We start from the raw sequence: 21,677 nt of genomic DNA, 5'->3' as shown, positions 1-21,677 counted from the left end.
AGAACTAATGATCTCTGCCTGGTTATATTCCATTAACACCAATATTTCACGTGCAAGCCTACACATGGTGAGAAAACTGATAGCTGCTGAATGTTTGAGGACGTGTTTGCACCAGAGAAATCCTCCTTCGGCCCCCACTTTTCCTGGGTTAAAAACCAACTTGGAGATCCATGTAAAAAAGAAAACTAAAAAAAGTTTTATTCAATTACTACAGACTACTTCCATCTGAGGCTTTCTCAGCTTTTAGATACAGTTAAGAATACTTAGTAGGATTACAAAAATAGGTTGTATTAATGCACACTTAAATGTTTATAGTCTTTTGCAACACCCTAAGTAGGATAGGCATAGGCAAGTGTTTATTTTAATTACATTACAGGTAAACAATAATAGAACAGTATCCAGAATATGCAGAGCACGTGTGTACACACAACAATATAACATCCCTAATGCCCAGTCTGACTAAACAAACTGTTCCCTATGCTAAACTTCCCAAAACCATAAGCCCTGGCTCCTTGCCTTGAACACACCAAACACCTGATGAAAATGCAAGCTTCCTGTCCTCCTGTCTTTCAAGGATCTGCAAAGTTATTCTCCTGCAGCCAGTCTCCATGGCCACATGTCTTCCTATGCACCTCCAGCCTAGCTTCTTCTGACAAAGAACTTTCTTCCTGGCAACAGCTCTCTAGGTCCCACCCACCTGGTGTGCTGATTGGCTGAGCCCTGGAGTTTATCAGCCTGTCTGTCAAGACAGGGCTAATTTTCTGCCAACTCTTTAGAGGGAGGGGAGGCTGATCACTACAAGTATTAGCTAATGAGTACAGTTGAGAGCAGATTATAAAGTGAAATGCATTGATAATCCTCAGTTTTTTGGTTCCTTAATTTTGTAATTTGAAAATGCTTGTTCCTCAAAAGGTTTTTTTTTAGAAACCAAAATAAAAAAGTTTGGGGGGGGGACCACAGGATGAGGATAGGAGAGGTTATACACTTTTCAGCAAGCAGATTAGCCAGGATTCCTCCTACCTGGAAGGACTGGCAGGACTTCATCTGGCTGTCTGAGAGGGCCAAGGTGCTCTGGATCAGATTCTGCAGCACCAGGAAGTGGATGTCAGCGATGCTGAAAGGAAGAGGATCCTGTTAGCTTGGAGGGAGGCCATGAGAGAGGAGAATGGAGCACTGGCCACTTACCATGAAGGCTTCTTCTGGTTGCTGCAGTCAAGGCATCTCTGTGGGTTATTCCCGTCACTGCTCCTGGGCAGGACTATGTAAAATAGCTAACAGAAAGCCTTTTAGAGCCCAACGGGGATGACCTCGCCCAGTTCTTATAGTCCTGTGTTGCTCCTGGCAGGTTCTTTCATCACTCGCTGTGGTTAGATCTTTATTATCTCTCCTTCTTTGCCTTTTCTGTCTCTTTTCACATATCTCCCTTACTCTTATCTCATCCTTGTCATCAATTTTTTTAAAAAATTGTCTCTTGCCGTTTTGTGTGTTGTCCCCCACCCCCCGTTCTCCCACTTCCCTGCCCATCTGTTCGTCCTTCTGTGTATGGAGCACGCAGGGAGTGTGGTAAACGTTTTTGTCCCGAAGGGCACAAGGGGTCATCCCCATCGGGCTCTAAAAGGCTTTCTATTAGCTATTTTACATAGTCCTGCCCAGGAGCACGTGACAGGGATAACCCAGAGAGATGCCTTGACTGCAGCAACCGAGAAGCAGCTTCCTTCTGGAGCTCTTCTGAGTCCTCCCTAAGCCTTGAGGCCCCCACAGCACCTGCACTCAAAAGGATGCTGCACTGCCATCCAAAGGCAGACTTGCTTTGTAAAAGGCCAATGCATTTAGTGCCAAAGGGACACAAGATGGAGCAACATGAGTTCTTGAATCCTGACTCTGGCTGTCTCACTCACACCCAAAAAGCTAATTTCCAAGTGACTGGTGGGGTTTGTCTAAGGGGATTCCATTACTGGGGTGGTGAAAGCAGATGAGTGAAGTAGCAGGTGGAATTCTGGGATGTGTCTCTTTCAAGGAGACTTGTTTTTTTAAAGGCAAGTTAATAAAAAATGTGGATGTTGAGATTGTGATGGCAGCACCTCCCACCGTTAAGATGCATCACAGATCACATCTCTCCAGCCAAGCAAGGGAAGCAAAGTGATGAGGGTGAGTTAAGGAAGGGGGATTTTTTGTAGGGCAAAATGCTGAAAATGGAGGATGACACAAGGGGAAAGGGAGGGAAGGGGGAAAAACCCCTTCAGGAGGCCTCCTGCACAGACCATCTGGGCCTCACCTGTTGAGCACGTCCTCCTTCTTGCTTTGGCTGGTTTCGTTTCCAATGGCCAGAACGCGGAACCTGGGCAAGGGGAAGGAAAATGCCTTTGGGAATCCTTGCCACCATCCATCCATCCCACATGACTCTGGGCTGAGGCTTTGCCCAAGAAGTCAGTCCACTCCCCTCTTTGGGCTGGGTTTTGGTAGGAGAGCTGCAGCTAGAGGAGATGGGACCGCTCCCACAATTTCCCATGAAAGAGCAGAGGGAGAGAGGAAGGAGGCTGTGGCCTGGAGGGTGGAGTGGGGAAGGAGGAAGTATACCTGAGGAAAAGCTCCTCCAGTGTGTCCGGAATCAGAGGCCTGGGAGTTCCTAGTGTGGAGCTGAACTTTTCCTTAATCCTCTCCACAAAGTCCTTAAACTCTTCTGCACAAACCTTTGAAAAACAGGCCAGGTCACATCACGCTTTGAATGTAACAGTTCTAGGAGCCCACAAGGAAGAGAAAGCAACACAGCTGCACCTTCACACAGCACCAGAGAGATACTTCCCTAGAGGGTCTCTTTAGCAGATCACTTGCCTGGATGGTTGAGCAGGCTAACTGCCCCCGCCCCCCCTGGCCAAATGTCCTCTGTCTCTAGCACATGCATGCTAGCTTCAACGTCTCCTGAAAACATGCAGGGCGTGGACAGGAGGCCTCCGGGTGGCGGGGGGGTGGTGGTCATATACTGTGAGCCCTTTCAGGACAGGGAGCCAGCTTCTTATTTATTATTCTATGTATACCACTTTGGGAATTTTTGTTGAGAAGTGGTACAAGAGGTCCAAGGCCCACCTCCTCTGAGCCTCAGCAGTTCCCTTGGGTCAGACACACACTATGCTGGGACCAGTTCAGCCCTGTTGGGGCCCAAAGGAGAGATGCCACCACTGAAGGCTGCCGTGCCCCAGGAGATCCCGTCGTGGGCAAGGCAGACTCCTCTTCCTCCCCTGCTTGTATCACGCCCCACTTGCTAGCAGGGCAGAAGGGACCAGGGCACCGGCAGAAATGCCGCACTTGGGCCACATTTCAGAAGGAAGCACGCAGGGCAGGGCCAGGTAGGTGCTTCAGAAGGATAACTGTAAACTGCCCTGAGCCATTTTGGAATGGCGGTATAAAAATAAAATAAATAAATAAAATAAAATAAAAAAATATCAGGAGACAGACAGCCAGTGTAGGGCAGAGGTCAGAGTGTTGGACTAGGACCGGGGAGACCAGAGTTCAAATCCCCATTCAGCCATGAAACTCAACTGGGTGACTCTGGGCCAGTCACGTATCTCTCAGCCTAATCTACCTCACAGGGATGTTGTGAGGACAAACATAACCATGTACACTGCTTTGGGCTCCTTGGAGGAAGAGTGGGATATAAATGTAAAAATATATCCCAGCTCATGTGCAGGAGGAAAACAAAGGCAAGGCCCAGGAAAGCCTGTATGGAGCCCCAGTCCTGCCCCTTCCTGCTCCTTGGGGGAACCTCTCACCTTGGGGTCTTGGTAGTTCCTCTTCCTGCTCATGAAGTCATCGATGAGGGCTTTGTCTTGGTAGACTTCAGCCAGGCAAACCCTGCAGAACACAGTCCCGAGTTCAGCCTTGCAGCAGAGTCTCCACAGAGAGAATGTCAGCTTCTAGAGGGACCCTTCCCGGCCCCTGGACTCCAGGCTCATCTCCTCCCAGCAGAGAAGAGAGAGGTGTACTCAAGGAGGGGCATTTTGCTGCCTCCACTTGGCGCCACGCATATGGCCCTGCCTCTTCTCCTCAAGGAGGGGTAGTAACCCCACGCGGAAATTGCCTGCTCTCTTCTGCGAAGATGGGGAAATCATTTATGGATCTTGTGGGTCTGGAGTTCTCAGACCGTCACCCCAGAAGACAGGCCTTTGGGAGAGCAGCTCTGAACTCTTCCTCCTCAGCACATTCAGCTGGGGAGGGGAATCCCTGGGCAGGGAAATGGGGACAAAGCAGAGGACGGGCAAGGACCAAGCAGGGGCATGCTGGCCATCCTGTGCCACTCGCCACAGGCCCCCTGCAAGCAGAGCAGTCACTTCTACACTCAAGAAAATGAGACCATCTCACTTGTAATTGAGGTACGTTTGTGGGTTTTTGACAATGTAGCGAGCTCTCCTCCCAACGGAATGAGACGTCTTGTCCAACGACTCCTCAAAGCTGGCATGCATGATATCTCTGACCACCTGCCATGGGACAAATGGCCCCTTCACCTGCACAGGAGTAGGACAGGGGAATCTCAGACAGAGCTCGGCTTCTGGGGCACACCCCCACTCCCTCCCTCTGCGCATTAACACACAATTGCATCATAGTTGCGGTTCCCCTCCACCAAAGAGGCCACCTCTTCCTTCCCCACTCAGGTATACTTCCAGAGCACCAACGTGTCATCTTCCTCCCAAGAGTGGCTCTCTTCACCTTGGCGTTGAGGACGTTGCTAGCAATCCGGCACAGCATCAGCAGGCTGTCCTCCTGGACGGTCCACATGACCCGTAGGCGGGTCATTCTCTGCAGGGCACTCTGGTCTGCTTCGTCGTGGTAGCGTGGCCTTTTGCTCTTTTCTCCAGGCCTCACCTCTTCACAGCCACCAAAGGGGGAGACAGAGAAAGCAGACAACATTTCTTTAGTGGGACCATTTGTGGCTCCATTTCACTTGGGGGTTCCTTGGCCAGAGATCACACACAGCCTCACAAGGGGTTCCAGGCTGTGCTGGGTATTAAAACCTCACCCAGGTGGGCAACTTCACCACGGACAGCAATTCTGGCCTCCCTGTGTCTGGAAACAGCCATCAGCCCTCAGCTCCCACGTGGTGGCCTGCCACCCTGCCCCAAGAACAGGGCCAGTTCCTTACCCTTCTTTCTTTTTTTCTTTGTCTTCTTCATGGTGTCCTTCTTCAGCCGCCGCCTCTTCTGGCTCTTCCCACCCTTCACTCTCTCGGTTCTGTTCAGTGTGGCTTCTTTTTCAACCTCCAAGTCCTCCTTCCGGACAGAAGGGTCGAGCGCCACCGGTGCATCTCCCCAAAGCGTGGTGTTGCTGCCTGAGACACCGAGGGCAGTTCCAAATCAGTGCAGAACAGACAGGAGCAGCACAACGCAAGACCTGCCCAGCATGCAATTGTTTATGTTGTAAGGTGCTTTGAAATTTCTGATGAAAGGCGGTATGGAAGTTTAATAACAACTAAATGAAATAGATTTCCTATCCAAGAAAGACACCCTGGCCCCAGGAAGCACTGGAGAGAGGACTGTGAGGTTCTCTGGCTGAAGCCCACAGGTGGCACTCTGAATTGTGGGACGGAAGAGATTCCCTCCCCCTGCAGGACCCCGCGTGGCTAAACATGCGTCCATGTTTTCCTTGATTCTAGCACTTGACAGCTTCTGAGAAAACCGGAGTAAGCCATGTCAAATTACTGGATGGTTCAGAGTCACAAAGATGGACTGTTCCAAGTCCCTGATCTTTAAAAATAAATAAAATTAAAAAAAGACTACAGAGATCCGCTATAGGTTCAGGTGATTTGGAAAAGCAGCCATGCAGAAAACCTGCACCTAATCCAGTCTGCACAGCCCAGATGTGTCAAATGCTTTTCTGTTTGCCCAGAAAGCAATTCTCACTAGATCTGCACAAGTGTTTCGTGATGGCTGCCCGCGCCCACTGCTTCATGTATTCAGTGAGGGCCACGGGAAAGCTGCCCCCGCCCCCAGTAAAAACCAAGGTCATTCCTGCTGGCTGAACTGGGGGCGGGGGTGGGGGCGCCCTGCTTCATCCTATTACCTCTAGTGCCAAGCGGCAGAGGGTGCTTCCTCAGCATGGTCTGTAGCCTGACAGCGTGCCGAGCCTCGGAAATGGCGGTCTCCTAAGCAGGAAGGCAAACATTATCAGCAGTGGAAAGACAAAGGCTGTGCAGGTGACCCAAGCCCAGACTGGGGGGTGGGATCTCTTGTTGCTCAAAAGGGTTTTCATCACAGCTGAAATGGGCAGCATCCGAAAGTGCCTTCCAACTGGGAAGCCAGAGCTTGACACCCTGGGCCCAGCCAAGCAACCAGGTTCCCAGTTCCCTCCTTGGCAGCATCTCCAAGATAGGGCTGGGAGAGACTCCTGCTTCTAACCTTGGAGAAGCTGCTGCCAGTCTGGGTAGACAATGCTGAGCTAGATGGACTAATGGTCTGACTCGGTAGATGGCAGCTTCCTATGAAGAAAAGCAGCTAAACAGATTTCTATGAATTGTTGAATTTCTCTCTTCTCTAAAGATAGTCAAAGCAACAACACATTTACCAGAAAATGCTGTTTTAAGAGTACTCACCTTCCTTGTCTTATTAATAATATAGCTTGTCCAAATCCAGTTGCGTTTTAAATGGCCATAGAAGCTGGAATCCAGACCTCCTGCACCCAGACCGTCCCCAGGAATCGAACCATCATTGTCCACCTCCCAGCAGCCTCTAAGGAAAAAGAAGAAAGAAAACCCTCAAAAGAGCAGCTCTGGTAACAGGCAAGAAGGGTTCGACCACACCCCTCTTCTCTTGAAGCGTAGAGGTTGGATTCAGCATAGTGACCACATTACAGAGAGTCTCAGACCAGCAGCCCCACTTCCTCAAAAGAGGCAGGGCAAACCCAGAGAAACCTTCCAACCTTGGGGAAGCCTGGAGCCACGACAAGCCCTGCTTCCAGGGGAAGCCAGGAGAGGCAACGGCATACCCTTGCCACACAAGACACATTCCGGCCCCAAGCAGGGAAGGAGACCTACGTCGTGTACTCCAGCATGGCGCACTTGCGCTCCAGGTTGTGCTTGTGCACTGCCGATTCTTGCTCCAGCGTTTCATCCAAGGCAGCGCCAGCCTCATCAGCTTTAGCTCCACTCCGCCTGGCACGGGGATGGCGCACAATTCCTGAAAGCACCAGGGGAACCGGTCAGCAGCAGCAGCAGCCCTAACAAGGGTTGGATCTGGCAAACGTTGGCAGCGGCAGCAGCAGAAAGCAGCAGGGGACAGAGAGGCAAGGGGACAAAGGCAGCAGAATAGAAGGGAGGGAGGCCAGCGGCCAGCAGCCTCATACCGAGGGGGGTGTTGAGGCAGACACACTGCAGATCAAACCAGAAATTCTCCACGTCTTGCAGGGTGCTCAGAGCATACAGGCGCCTGTCAAAGGGGCGGCTGCCCTGGGCCAGATTGTAGTGGGGCTCACACGCTGTGGTGTCCACAATCATCGCCTTTTTCTTCACATAGACAAACACCTGCAAGAGAGAGACACAAGGCTCAGGCGAAAGGCCTCTGCCAGAGTTGCTGTGTCAGGACAGGAAGGCTCACACTTGTGCTTTCGGAGGGCACACAAGGGGGCACAAGCCCCAAAGCTTTACTCCTCAGGAAAGCCAGAGGAGCCGCTTGGCTCAGGCAAGACACCGTACCCAGTGCATCTGAGCACCATCAACCTGCAGAGCTCCTTTTCACCATGTGTTACCCCCGAGGAGTGCTGGGAGAGGAGAAGGGTCAGCTAGAAATCGAAATAATAATAATAATAATTGCTGTACCTGATCTTTCTCCTGGAATTTCTCTGTGGGGCCAAACTGCACCAGCCCCATGTAACACAACCGCTGCAGATTTTCCACCACGGAGAAGATGTACCTCCTGCAGTGAAGGATTCAGGTCTTAATGTAATACAAAGGGATGACTGTGCCAGTTAGCTTCAGAGGGGCACCGTGGGCAGGTTCGGGTTGAACGCTCAGCCATGGCTTGGGATACCTGATATATCCTGGCTTGTTACACTGTGGTTAGTCCGAGCTGAGATGTGCCAGGCTCAGATGCAACGGCAAGCCATGGTGGGTTCCAAACCATGAGCAGTATCTACCCCCTCCCCCCGCAAAATCTGGTCATTACTGTAACACGAAACATTTCATGACGTGCCCCACATTCAGACAAATCCAGCTGCACCAGAGGGTACCGAGGACCCTTCGCAGCCAGGACTCAGGCCAGGCCCTAACATTTATTTATTTATTTATTTTATTCGATTTCTGTACCGCCCTTCCAAAAATGGCTCAGGGCGGTTTACACAGAGAAATAATAAATAAATAAGATGGATCCTTGTCCCCAAAGGGCTCACAATCTAAAAAGAAACATAAGATAGACACCAGCAACTGGAGGGAAGCTGTGCTGGGGGTAGGTAGGGCCAGTTGCTCTCCCCCTGCTAAATAAAAGAGAATCACCACGTTAAAAGGTGCCTCTTTGCCAAGTTAGCAGGGACAAATGAAGTTTTCTTGGCAAAAATGGCTATTATTATTAATAATATCGCACTGAATGTTAGCAGTGATTTCCCCCTCATCCTTAGGAAATCGATTGTCTAATTTTGCCCAGGTGCTGCTGTCAAGTACCTGGCTTTTACGTACCTGGTGTTCACCAATCTCAGTGTTCTTCAGTTTTAAAATTAGGCATTCTTTAGGACTCCAGAACTAAGCTCTCAAATAAAAGGTCAAGAGGAATCCTCACCTCTTATAAAGGAGCTTCTGTCGAATTGGTCTTGGAAGGTATCGGATCAGCATGTGTTTCTTTAGAGGATCATTTAAATAATCTTCCAGGTTATCCACCTAAAAGTCCAGATATATGGGGTTGAGTTTCAATGTCACACAAGAGTGGCTCACCCTCTAGTCAGGCTGATAAGAGCCCTGGCAACTTCCTCTGGAAACTGACCGACGGCAACCAAGACGGCAACCAAGGGGGCAGGAGAGGGAAACTGGCCACAAGCCACCTGGAAGAGGTTAGCTGTGCCTCCACAGCTTGTGGCAACTAGCACGTCAATGCCTTGACCAGTAGCAGCTGCCAGCAGATGGTCCCTCTTCCACCACCAAAGGTTTTTAAAACACCAAAACAAAGGCACCCCCCCACCCCCCAAGGCTTGGGTGCCATCTTGTGGCCACAGTACAGGAGAAAGCTCAACTGCCTCCACCCCCTGCACCAAGAGGCCATTCTGTGGCAGCCGGAGCCAGCGTCCCCCACCTTGTAGCTGACTTGCACTATCTGGACAAAGATGGAGAGGGGCAGGCAGAGGAGGATGTCGCTCACGAGGGCCCAGCCGCGGCCAAGCTCCCTGTGGATGGGGAGGGGAGGGATGTGGCGCATCCACGAGGCTTCGTTCACGTACACTGCAGAGAGAGAGAGGGAGGGAGAGACACTTTGTCCTCACTGTTGCCACAGATCAAAGACATTGTGGCTTGGCACCATCTCTGTCCTTTCGCTCGCTGGCGTTGGCCATCACAAGTCTACAGAAGGAGGTTTGCCCTGTGCTACACTGTACTAATCTAAGCTAGTCTAGAGAGGAGAGCTGGTCTTGTGGTAACAAGCATGACTGGTCCCCTTAGCTAAGGGTTGCATATGAATGGAGACTAGAAGTATGAGCACTGGAAGCTATTCCCCTTAGCAGGGGATGGAGCCGCTCTGGGAAGAGCATCAAGGTTCCAAGTTCCCTCCCTGGCAGCATCTCCAAGATAGGGCTGAGAGAGATTCCTGCCTGCAACCTTGGAGAAGCCGCTGCCACTCTGCGAAGACAATACAGAGCTAGATGGACCAAGGGTCTGACTCAGTATACGGCTGCTTCCTATGTTCAAACTGCCAGTGCTAGAGGAGGATAGGAATGTCCAGGTTGATGCCACTTCCCAGACATCACCAGTCCAAGAGAGCAGCTCAGGGAGGGAGGGAGAGGGAGAAAGTAGCAGAGTGGCCTTCTCCCTTGGTACCAATGGAGGGAAGAGTCCACAAGGAAGCTCTGGGGTGCCCTCTTGCCTCTAATTCTGCTGTGTGAACGGGCCTAGGTTGTGGAGGGGTCCGGCTCCAAGACGAGGGCACTCTGGCTACACAGGCAAGCCCAGAGTCTGCAGCCTGCTTCCCCTTGCTGAGCTGAGCTCCGCCTGAGGAGATGCCTGTGGTGGAGGGCCTCCAGGGATGCTTTCCCAGTGGTCTGCAGCCTTCTAAAGGACAAGCACACTTCACCTGCCCCATCTCTTCCCACCCAGCAGTGAGCAATCCGACCGGACCCTTGTCGCCAAACCCTGACCTGTTTGCTCGCCAGGCTCCGTTTCGACGTCCTGTACGGGGCCCTCAGGACTCCCCAAGCGGGCCATGTTAGGCTCCTCTTCTCCTGCTGTGCCAGGTGGGGCCCCAGGGGTGGTACAGCCTGCGTCAAGGTCTGGCATGCTACTGTCGGGACTGCAACTGGCCTTCTCCTGCAGAACATTGAGTGGATGCCCATAGGCCAAGTACCAGAGGAAATGGTGGGCGATCTTCAAGCGAGGCATTTTGGGAAGGAAGCCCAGGGAGCGCCCAAGACCTGGCACTGGGGGAAGAGAGAGAAAGGGGGGCAGAGGAGCTGACGTCAGGAAACACCCAGAAGCCTCTCTTGCTCCCTCTGCGAAATGCAGAAGCGCCTCCCTCCTCTCAGTCTGCAAGTCAGAAGGGCAAAGCAAAAGCAGGAGAGGCCCTTCTTTACCTGTGATGGGGTGGTAGTTGAATTTCGTGATGCGCACCTTCGCCCCGGGCTCCCTCCCCCTGCCAGCCGCCTCCATTTTGCAAGGAGAGGAGCGGCCTTCCATTTCCCTCAAGGCAGGCCCAACACCTGACTCATGGCTCCCTTCATCCAGGTGCTCCTGGGATTTGGGGGTCTGCGGAATTTTAATCCTGTAGTTAGAGAGATGGGGGGGAGGGAAGAAAGTATACTTCAGGAATATGGAAGGGCTGCGCAATACCTTGACAGTTTAGGAGACTGTAAGGGCTGCAGAATACAGTCTGCGATGCGCCATTCCAAGGGAACCCACACTTAAAGTGCACCACCAGCTAGGAGCCCAGCCCTCTCCCATTCTGCCCTGGAAGCTGCACAGTCAGGGCTCTAAGGGGCTGCCAAAGGGGGATGTTTGGGGGCCTGACAGGGGGAATGGGAAGAGTCTCACAAAGCCCCAAGTGAGCAGTGTCCTCCTGGAGAAAAGGCCAGGCAACTTGAGGAGAGCTGGTCTTGCGGACCAAGCTTGAATTGTCCCCTTTGCTAAGCAGGGTCCACCCTGGTTTGCATCTGAATAGGATACTATATGTGAGCACTGCCAAATCTTCCCCTTCGGGGATGGGGCCGCTCTGGGAAGGGCACCTGCCTGCTTGCATGCAGAAGGTTCCAAGTTTCCCTCCCTGGTGCCATCTCCAAGATAGGGCTGAGAAAGACTCCTGCCTGCAACCTTGGAGAAGCCACTGCCAGTCTACGTAGACAATAGTGAGCTAGATGGACCCATGGTCTGACTCCGTAGAAGGCAAGCTCCCTATGAAGAGGCAGAGGACTCCACTGGCTGGGCTTCTGCTGAAACTGTGGGAGGAGACAGCGAGCTGCACAGCTCTGGAACTCCCTCTGGAAGCCAGCCAGAGGCGGAGCCAGACCACCCCCAGGAAGCCTGGAAGCCATCACTCTGCTTCCCATCCCACCCAATGGCCACCCTGCAGCTTGCCTGATGCTGGAGTTGGAGATGCGGAAGCGCACTTGCTCAATGGCGCTCTTCACCAGTGGGTCACTGGGATTCACAGATGGATCGACGACAAACTCAACCTGCCCACAAAACAACAACAGACAAGGACACTGTGAGGTGCTGGCGGGGTGGGAGGAAGAGGTGTGTCCCACTGTTCCTTCTAACAGGGATTCCCAGATGTTGACTACAGCTTCCAGCATCCCCAGCCACAGTAGCCATTAGCTGGGGATTATGGGAGTTGTAGTCAACAACATCTGGGAAACCCTGTTAGAGGGAACACTAGTGTGTTCCTGGCCTTTCTTGAACCTGGAATCACAGGATGGGAACAGAAGGTCAACCTCAGAGAAGGCCAGGGAAGGGGGTTACTTCATCACCTCAGCCCTCCTCCTGGCTTGCTACATCCAACCGGCTCCCTTTCCATGGAACTTCTGACTCTCATGCCCAAGAGCAGTCCTCATCGTTGGCTGCCTTGGCTTTAAATGCCCCAGTACACAGCTGACAGGGCTTAAAGCAGGGCTGCTCAATTTAGGCCCTTCTGCAGATTTTGGTCTACAGTTCTCATAATCCCTGGCTAATGACTGCTGTGGCTGGGGATAATGGGAGCTGCAGTCCAAAAACAGCTGGAGGACCAAAGTTGAGCAGCCCTGGCTTAAAGCCAACTCTAAGCCCCACCCCCTCCCTGGCCTCATTTCCTGCTTCCTGCCACGCCCAACATGGCTGCCCCACTGGAGCTGTTCCCTGCAGCTCTCCCTGCCTAGAGTTGCCATACCCCCTGAAATTCCGGGTTGCACCCAGATTTTAAGCATCTCAACCAGATTCGCCTGGATTTCAGCTTTCATTATTTTAAAAAAAAAAAAAAAAGCTAAGCTCTTGCCCTTGGAGAACCTGAGTTATTGAGCAAAACATGCAGTCACTATCCTGCTCAAAAATTATTTTCAAGCCAATTTACATCATATGCAAATTAGACACTCGGATTTGGAAAGCCAGAATATGGCAACCCTATCCCTGCCTCTCCTGCTCAACCCCCACCAGGACCCGACCGACCTGGAACCATTTCGCCCCCGCTCCCTTTGGGGGAAGGCAGAAGCCCCAAAGGAGGGATGCCGCACTCTCAGCTGGACTCCACACGGCCACAGAGGCAACCAGGTAAGGTGGCATCCTGACAGACACTGAGCGAGAGGCTGGCCACAAAGCAGCATTTAGGCATTCGGAGTGGTCGTTTCCCACTCCCACTTGCAGATACAGGCAAACTCTTCTTGCTACAACACTAGTCTTCAGGCAGATTTTTGGGCAGGGCCCAGCACTACCCCTTGATCTCCCAGGAAGGCCAAAGGCTCCGAGAACAAACTGTGTGAAAATGCAGGTGCTGAGCAGCAGGGCAAGTCCTCAGAGGAGGGCCCTTAGGATGCCAATTCAAAAGTGTCGATGTGTACACAATATAGCACGCACGCACACACACACGGACACGGCTCATGTCTTTGAAAGGGCCTCACTTCAGCATCCTGGTGAATGAGGAAAGCTAGCATGCCAGGGAGAACACCCATCCTTTCCACCTGCAGGGAGATTCAACCCCAGCATTCTTGACAAGTGGGGCTTGTGGGTCTGAGTCACCTTTCTGCTGATGCCGTCCTGGATCACGGTGGTGCGGAAGAGGCGAAGGAGCCCTTCCTGGGAGAGCTTCTGCACTATACGGACGATGGACTTCTTGCAGCATCTGGTGGAGACCCCTTCTTGCTTCTCCTGATCCATGATCATTTTCTGAAGCCTGGAAAAAAGGAACACGCTGCATCAGGCTTCTCTGCAGTGGGAGGAGAGGAGAGCTGGCCTTGTGGTAGTGAACATGAATTGTCACCTTTGCTAAGCAGGGTCTGTCCTAGTTTGCATTTGAATGGGAGACTACATGTGTGAGCACTACAAGATATTTCCCTCAGGGGATGGAGCTGCTCTGGGAAGAGCAGAAGGTTCCAAGTTCCCTCCCTGGCAGCATCTCCAAGATAGGGCTGATAGAGTCTCCTGCCTGCAACATTGGAGAAGCCACTGCCAGTCTGTGTAGACAATACTGAGCTAGATGGACCAAGGGTCTGACTCGGTATAAGCTTCCTGTGTTTCTGTGAGGAGGAGTCTCGATTGTTTAGCATTCCACTAAGCATCGTATCATGGAGAGACCAGGCAGGTTTTCACCTGCCTAGAAGCAGGTGAAATGAATGGCCTACAAGCCGGTAGAGGCAACACAAAAGGAAGGCTAGAGAAGAAAAACTCCTCTGGGTTCATTAAAGTTACATCACAAAATGGTGATTCCAGCCTTAAGGAGCTGGTCATTGAACCCAAGCGGCCTTTTTGGAATGTTATGAGCAGAGGCTGGAAAAAGTGATACCAAGAACACCAACTAGAAGACGGGATCCGCAGCTATGAAGCAGCCTGGTGACCTGCCAATGGAATCCCTTTCTTTGGTTCAACCCCCAAGCTCTAGTTTGACCAGCTAATGATGAAATATTGGGTGAGAAGGGGCGAGCAAGGGACATTCCCAGGCAGAGCTGGAAGACTCTAATTCAGCAAACTCTGCACTCTGGGCAACCCGCCAGGGCCAGTCGGGGAAGGAGCTGACCAGCCTCCTGCAGCCCTGCCACTTACGCAAACAAGCTTTCGATCAAGCGGAGGTTCCGGACAGCCTCTATGATGAGGTTTCGGCGCTTCAGCAGGCGGTAGGTCTCGTGTGATCGCTCACTCACCAAGGCTCGTGAGCACTTCTCCTTCCTCTTTTCATCACTGCTCTTCTGGGACAGAGTTACAAACGTGCCTGTCAGAGGCGGGGCGGGGAGCTGCGAAGGCAGACACTGCTCCTCCTCACTCAGGACAAGGAGCCCACAAAAGGTGCCCCAAATGGCAACCCAGAGGCCAGGCAGGAAGATTCCCCCAACACTCCCCAACAACCTCCGCCACATCTATCTGACATCCACGGAAAACCCTCCCAGCCGCCCCTCAGGAGTGAGAGAGGCAGCTGCAGCAGTAGCTGAGGCCTTCCATGAGGGGCGGTTCACAGCTGAGGGACCAGGAAGCCTCCGCAACAGTAATATCGCGGTCATTGGCATTGCCAAGATGTATGCCAATGCAAGCTTTCCCAGCGTGGGACTACCCCAAGCAGCATCCTGTCAACTGCCAACTGTCCCAAGCAGCATCCTGCAAATAGCCCACTGATCCTACCCAATTCTTTCTACAGGCTCCAACCCATTTAACTCCAGGCCAAGGGCCAGAGGGGCACTTCTGGGAGCTCCAGCAGGCATCGTGCCCGGCTGCAGGAGAACAGACGGCTACCCTGCCGCCTCCCAATACCAGATTCACAGGCCAAGGGAAGCCCTCTGGAGCCCACAACTGCTTCATCCCCCTGTTCGCTGGTGCCAGACCAGTGGAGCTGGGCTCCACCATCCTTCTGAGAGGGGAGTCAACCAACATGCTGTTGTGGGTGGCGGAGAAGAGACAGCAAGTCCTGCAGGACACCTGCAAGAGCAGGGGTAGGCAAACCTGGCCCTCCAGCTGCTGCTGAACTACAACTCCCATCATCCCTGGCCACAATGTCTAGTGGCTGGAAATGACAGGAGCTGCAACAACAGCTGGAGGATGATGGGAGTTCAACACTGTGGCTGGGGGTGATGGGAGTTGTAGTTCAACAACAGCTGGGGGGCCAAATTTGCCAACTCCTGCACAGGAGCATCCGCAAGGGAGGCAGGGGCTGAGCCAAGTATCAGTGGCATCACGCACCACTGCTCCAGCCCAATGAGATCTCTGGAACGAGATCCCCGGAGCCCCACCCACCCCGCAACTGTGCCGAGACATGCACACCAGGCGTGACGATGCAGGATCCGTACTTTGGGCGTTTCGAGCCTGACTTCCTCCACCAGAGCCACATTGCCAGTGGCATCTGTAAAATGGGCGCACGTTGAGAGGCCGGTCTCCTCCTCCACCACCTCCAAAGTCGAGTCGTTGCCTGCCAAGTGATCCGCAAGCTCTTCTGGGGACTCAAGCAGCCTCCACCCCGGGGTTCTTGCGGCTGGCGCTCTGTCGGCTAGTTTAACAAGAAACACACACACACACCCCAGCTGGTCAGCCACACTGTGGAGCAGCTCCTGAAGTCCTGGCGACAGCACAAGCCCCATAGCAGACGACTGGAGCCCCGTCCAGAGCACCCCTGAGCTGGACGCCTGCACTTTCCAGCCCCCCAGTTGTGCAGCAGATGGCACAGGGGGCCTCCCCTCACCATTGGCAGAGAAGCCTCCGAGCAGCCCCCTCCTTGGGCCATCTCCCAGCTCCAGAAGCACAACAGCAGGCAGTCCCCACCATGGCACCCACCTGGCTTCGTGATGCGAAGGGGAGCAGGCCCAGGAGCCCAGCCAAGCATTAACATGCAGGAGGGTGGGGCGGGGAGGAGCTGCAGGCTCCCGGTGCAGTGTGGACGTGTCAAAGGGGGCTCCTCTCAAAGGCAGGAGGGGGCCAAGCACGGTAAACAGAGAGAGTGGTCCCGGGAGACACAAGGCTTCCTACAAAAGAAGCCGCAGCAGCCACATGGTCTGCCTTGGCCATGCTCTTGCCACCCTCCTGGGCAACCTCTACGCAGCCTGCCACAACCCGCTCTGCACCTTTCGTGGGCGTCGACTGGCACGGGTCTCTCTGTGGCAATCTGGGGCTGGCCTTCCTGGGCCGCACACCTTCTTTCTCCTCTTCCTCATTCTCCGACTCGGAGAGCAGAATCTCTTCCTCCAGCAGAGAGAGCTCTTCCCCAGGCAATGAATCCTCGTGGGCAGCAGCCACACCGGCCAAGGCCAGCTGCTCGCTCCGGGCCTTCTCCCTCCTAAGCTGCTGGTTCAAGTCACTCTCTTCCACGTACGCACACGTCATATACTTGGTGGTCCGCTGTCTGCCTTCGTCTTCCATGAACCCCTAAGAGCAAGGACAACAACCGTCATCCTCTCTGCATGGCCAGCACTTGACCGGCCCCTTGCTCCAGCTCTGTACTTGGGCCGACTCCCTTGTACTCTCGGAGCCAGGAGTCGCAGTGGGGCCTGGATTGGACGTCAGGAGCCTCACCTTGACCACTTTGTATCTCTCCAAGAGGCGACACAGCATCCGAGCTTCCAGCTTGCCCACGTTCATAGCCGCTCGGAGTTCAGCCTGAGAGATGCCTTTGGTCCCCCAGCTTTCAACTGAGGGGGAAGGGGAAGGAGGGGGCCTAAGTTCACAAGTCACGCTACAGCAGGCCTGCTCAACTTTAGCCTCCTAGCTATTTTTGGACTACAGCTCCCATAATCCCCAGCCTCGGTGGCCCGTAGCTAGGGATTATAGGAGTTGTAGGCCAACATCTGCAGGAGGGTCGAAGCTGAGCAAGCCTGCTTTGCAGTACACAACAGGGATGTGCACAGAACCAGAAGGGGGTGGTTCAAAGACAGGGGTGGGTGGGTCACACTTTAAGGGCAGGGGAGGGTGCACCTATCACTCCCTCTACCAGCGCTCCATTATTCAATGCTTCTTCAGGGCGGCACCATACCTCCAGGTCGCCACGTTCCCTCTTTGCCCGGAAGTACCTGGTGTGCACAACAGGGCTTGGATGCATGTGCTGGCACCACAGGGAGGGTGACAGACCACATTGCCAAATGCCAGAGGACCCTGCCAGGAAGTGCCTCCTTCAGGCCTGCTGCTTTATTTGCAGAGGAGTGGCTCTTCTGAGGTTCAGAAGTTGATCCTTGCACAGAGCACACCCCCTGGAATCCGAAGGGACAGGCGACGGGGCATGCAGCAGAACCCAAACTGACAGACACACACACCTGCTCTGCTGCCTCTGCTCTCACATACACCCTGGAACCAAAGCAAGGTCAGGGGTGCTCTGCTGCCGAGGATCCTGCAGCAGCTGGACATGCAGCCTTCAAGTCCCTGGCTTAGTCACTAGGAACTTGTGGTCCTCGTCAGACGAGGTGGAGGCTGAGGAGAGACTCGGCTCCATTTGGAAGGAGTCAGTCTGTCTCCCAAATACAAACTCTGAAATCATCTCAGTCTCCCACAAGCCTTAAATGGAACACAAAACTGAACGTGAAACAGGGCCAGATTTCTCTTGTCTGCGGGCAGTTAGAAGAGGCCTGGATCCTCACAGCCCAGCTGCTCAAAGCGCTTCTGCCAGGCAAAGCTGTTTGCTCCAGAGAAGAACAACCCCATGGGGAAGGGGCTGCAGCCCAGGCCCAGTCTGGCCGCATCACCTACTCAGCTCATACGTCTGCGTCAGCATATCCTTCTCGAAGACAATGTCCACCGGCTGCACAGTCTTGGTGATCATCTCCTCGTCGTCGTCATCATGGTAATCGTCCACCTTCTTCCGGAATTCCTTCACTAACTTCATGCAGCGGACCATGATGTCGGTTCCTGGGAGCAAAGGAACACACGAGCCACTCTGTCAAAGTGCCAAGAGACACCAGCTATGTGGGAAAGTGGCAGCTGAAGAGGAAGTGCAGAGAATGGGTCAGTCCCCACAAGGAACTTGCTGCAGTTTGTTGGGCTCGGGAATGTAACCTGAAGGCAGGCCTGCTTTTTGAGCAGGGCAGTCGCCCCAAGCCCCGCGGCCAGACCCAACCACCCCCGCAGACGCCATCAGCTGCCAATCCTCACCCACCCTGCTGAGTATCCAGCAGCCCAGTGCACTAAGGAGTTTGATCGCCTTCCTCCTCGTTCCAGCAAGGAGAGTATCTACCAAACTCCCTACAAGCTGACTACTCCTGGGAGATATGGTCGGCAGCGGCTTTGCCTTGAAGATGGAAGTTCTGCCTACGAGGGTGAAGGAGGAGTGAGTGGAATAGAGCAGGGTGCAGGGAAGCATCCCAGGGATGTTTTGAAGCACGGAGCACAGGGAGGGACGGGGTTTGCCAAGACAGACTGAAGCCTTGGGAACGCAGTGCTGGCTTCTCCTCTAGGCAACCCATCACCATCCTCGCGGGGCTCTAGCCTCTGGGGGTCTAGCACCTTGGCTTCCTCTCAACCTATTCAGCAGTGGTTTCCTGGCTCTGACGACTGGCCGTGACACTGGCCCTCCCCATCATTATTCCACTCACCCAGGGGGCCCTCCAGGGATGCAGTGGCAGGCCTGGATCCAGAGGAGAGCTCTTAGAGATGGGAGAGGAGGCGATGTGGTCTTGGCTCTGCTCAGAAATGATGCTGCCCTAGAGTTATGGCAAGAACACCCTCACCTTTCTTGGTCTTGAAGGGGCCTCTGTCGGGGTGAACGTCCTGTAGTGGAACAGTGACGATCTTGCCCAAGCCAGCATTCAGCATATACTGATAGAGGCGCTTGAATGTTTTCTCACAGAGACCCTGCAGTGCAGTGGGAGAGACAGAGCGAGCAGCTTTAACTCTTCTGGCCCAAGAGCTGCAGGACAGGCCTTGACTGGCAAGACAAATCAACTCAGTTAGCCCTTTCCCTCCTGCAAAGACACCTGTCCTGTGTTTCGGCCTCTCCAACCTTTCCATCTTCCCACCTACTCCGAGAACATCTTGTCTGTGACTTGATTCAGAGCAGTCCCTCAAGCACACATCAGCCCCTTCCAGCCAACTGTGAAATGCACGGGGAGCCAGTCTGTGGCCCCAGGAGTGAATCTTTGCATGCACTCCTTTTATAGGCTTCCATCCAACCACACAGCTCCAGAGAGCCCTCAAGGAGGCAGATCAGGTTTGCCTCAGTGGCTCTGTTTTGTCTTGCTTCCCTACTGCCCTCTCTGTTCCAAGGTCTTCTGGGTCCCTTTGGATTCCCTGGCCCGGGTTTAGCTGTTGCGGTGCCAGCTTAATCAAGATTCTGGGCGGCTAACCTTCCCACCGCCCTCACCGCTGGGCCTCCCATGGAGCACTGCCTGGTCAGAGCATGAATTAAGGGAAGATGCCTCAGGGAGAGAAGGTGGCCATTTGGTGGCTTGCTCCCGGCTGCTAGACCTGTGCAGGCCTGGCCCACGGGCAAGTGAACGGAAGCCAGGCTGCCCAGACAACTCTGCTCGTCGGGGACAGGCTCCTGGAAGCAACCCCCACCCCGTTACAGGCTGGTCCGTCCCCAAGGAAAGCCAGTGAGAGAAAGCAAGGACTGTTGTTTCGGCTTAGCAGAGAGGCTCATGCTGCAGTTCCAGGACCAAACGGACAGGGAAGAGAGCTGCTCTTGTGACAGCAAGCATGAATTGTCCCCCTTTGCTAAGCAGGGTCTGCCCTGGTTTGCATTTGAATAGGAATATACATGTGTCAGCACTGTAAGATGTTCCTCTTAGGGGATGGGGCTGCTCTGGGAAGAGCACCTGCAGGCTTGCATGTGTGCATGGCTCACATCCAGTTCCATCCTGGGCAACTCCAAGATAAGGCTGAGAGAGACTCCTTGGAAGCTGCTGCCAGTCTGTGCAGACAGGTCTGAGCTAGACGGACTAACGGTTGGACTCTGCAGATGGCAGCTTCCTATGTTCCTAAAGCCAGGCACCTCTAAATGCTGAGAAGAGTCTGTCGGAAGGAACGAGGGCTTCCAACAATGGTCAGGCAGCAGACACTCCGATATGCCAAACCCAAGTGGATGTGAGGCTGATGTGAGGAAGATCAGCAGGAGGCTCACCAGTTCCTCCCGTATGTGGCCCAACGTGTCCATCTGACCCGGCCGAGTGCTCAGTATACCAGAGAGCTTCTCCATCAGGATGTCATATTTGCTCCTCCTAAATCTCAGGAAGAGGCAACAGTGAGTGAACAGCAAACACCTCTTCATACCTCCAGAAACACAATGGAATGCCTGTAGCTGGCCTGCATCACAAACTAACAACGATGCTGGGGAAAGGGGAAGCAGTAGGGGAAGAAAGTGTCCAACACCCTCTTCTCCCGGCACCATTTCCACAGTCACAATAGCAGCTTCCCTAACCCACTGGCAGTTAAAAACACAAACCCCAGGGAGCTCCCGATTGCGGTTCTCCCGCCTCACAGCCAGCCAGGCCCTCTGTCCAGAACACACCTGTCAATATGGAAGCGGGTCAGCAGCAGAAGGATGGAGTGTTGCTGGGCCCCCGTGGGCAGCCTGATGACATGGGACTGCATGGAGATGAGCCCGTTTCGGTCCAGCACCCGGCGGTGATAGTGAAGCTTCCCAGCATCCACTCTACAAAACAACAACAACAGGCAAGCGTTCCAGAGTGCTTGCTAGAAGAGGAAACAAACCCTGCCAGGAGGATCAAAGCCTAGAGAAGACAATTCAGAACGTGCATTTCTGGCATTACACTGGGAACCAATCAGGTGTCTTAAGAGGATGTACTTCAAGCCTGCTTAGAAGTTTTAAAAACCTCTTTATAATAAGGCGGCCATATGCCACCCCCCACAGCAGCACAAGGCCACACATGACAATATGATAGCCAGCAGGAATGGCTATTGGGGCCACCACTATTTGTGAACAAGTGCGCAACACAGAAGTCCCGATACTTACTTAAAAGCCACACTGAGGTCTCTCTGGAGCTCCCCCTGCCATCGAGCACGCCCTAGCCGCTCCAAAATACAGTAGGAGAAGTCAGGAAGTTTTAAGTCCGGATCCCCTTCCCAACCGACCAGAGTTCTGTGGCGAAGCATCTGGGAGGCCACAATGACCAGCTTCTCTCCCCACCTGCAAAGCAAGAAGCAGAGTGCCACATGCCACTTCTTCGAGGGTACTTGGTTTGACTCGTATTTAGAGAAGCCTGGCAAGATCCCCCCAGCCGCACAAGCCTAATGGGTATGCGCCTTTGCATTATCTTGCCCCATTGTGGTATCAAAACAGAAAACAACAGGACAGCACAGCCAATCAGTTACTTGATCAATAGCATGGATGAGGGGTGTGCACAAACCACTGTTCAAGCACTTTTTGGGAGTGGGAACTTGAAGAGAGAGGTAAGCAGGTTCCTAC

General features: G+C 53.4%; 1 protein-coding gene across 5 annotated transcripts in view; it reads right to left on the bottom strand.

Annotated features, from left to right (window-relative positions):
* GTF3C1 (general transcription factor IIIC subunit 1) overlaps positions 1-21,677 on the bottom strand; it is a 28,241-nt gene that overhangs the window by 4,871 nt on the left and 1,693 nt on the right. For 3 of the 5 annotated variants that reach the window (XM_053276800.1, XM_053276795.1, XM_053276797.1), the window contains exons 3-29: positions 21,225-21,398; positions 20,760-20,903; positions 20,373-20,469; positions 18,982-19,105; positions 18,005-18,163; positions 16,841-16,956; positions 16,393-16,693; positions 15,625-15,821; positions 14,393-14,535; positions 13,373-13,526; positions 11,744-11,841; positions 10,747-10,934; positions 10,315-10,593; positions 9,261-9,406; positions 8,754-8,851; positions 7,802-7,898; positions 7,330-7,507; positions 7,022-7,163; positions 6,581-6,716; positions 6,052-6,133; positions 5,135-5,320; positions 4,702-4,859; positions 4,357-4,499; positions 3,768-3,849; positions 2,578-2,690; positions 2,276-2,338; positions 1,021-1,114 (exon numbers count right to left, since the gene is read on the bottom strand). In XM_053276800.1, the coding sequence (XP_053132775.1) occupies positions 1,021-1,114; positions 2,276-2,338; positions 2,578-2,690; positions 3,768-3,849; positions 4,357-4,499; positions 4,702-4,859; positions 5,135-5,320; positions 6,052-6,133; positions 6,581-6,716; positions 7,022-7,163; positions 7,330-7,507; positions 7,802-7,898; positions 8,754-8,851; positions 9,261-9,406; positions 10,315-10,593; positions 10,747-10,934; positions 11,744-11,841; positions 13,373-13,526; positions 14,393-14,535; positions 15,625-15,821; positions 16,393-16,693; positions 16,841-16,956; positions 18,005-18,163; positions 18,982-19,105; positions 20,373-20,469; positions 20,760-20,903; positions 21,225-21,398 (3,892 nt within the window). The remainder of the gene's footprint in view (positions 1-1,020; positions 1,115-2,275; positions 2,339-2,577; positions 2,691-3,767; positions 3,850-4,356; positions 4,500-4,701; positions 4,860-5,134; positions 5,321-6,051; positions 6,134-6,580; positions 6,717-7,021; positions 7,164-7,329; positions 7,508-7,801; positions 7,899-8,753; positions 8,852-9,260; positions 9,407-10,314; positions 10,594-10,746; positions 10,935-11,743; positions 11,842-13,372; positions 13,527-14,392; positions 14,536-15,624; positions 15,822-16,392; positions 16,694-16,840; positions 16,957-18,004; positions 18,164-18,981; positions 19,106-20,372; positions 20,470-20,759; positions 20,904-21,224; positions 21,399-21,677) is intronic. The other 2 variants (XM_053276798.1, XM_053276799.1) reach the window with 2 other exon arrangements.

This window comes from Hemicordylus capensis, chromosome 13, assembly GCF_027244095.1.
Source record: "Hemicordylus capensis ecotype Gifberg chromosome 13, rHemCap1.1.pri, whole genome shotgun sequence".
Lineage (NCBI taxonomy): Eukaryota > Metazoa > Chordata > Lepidosauria > Squamata > Cordylidae > Hemicordylus > Hemicordylus capensis.
Note: the sequence above shows the minus strand (reverse complement) of the source record. Positions and strands in the feature narration are given on the sequence as shown.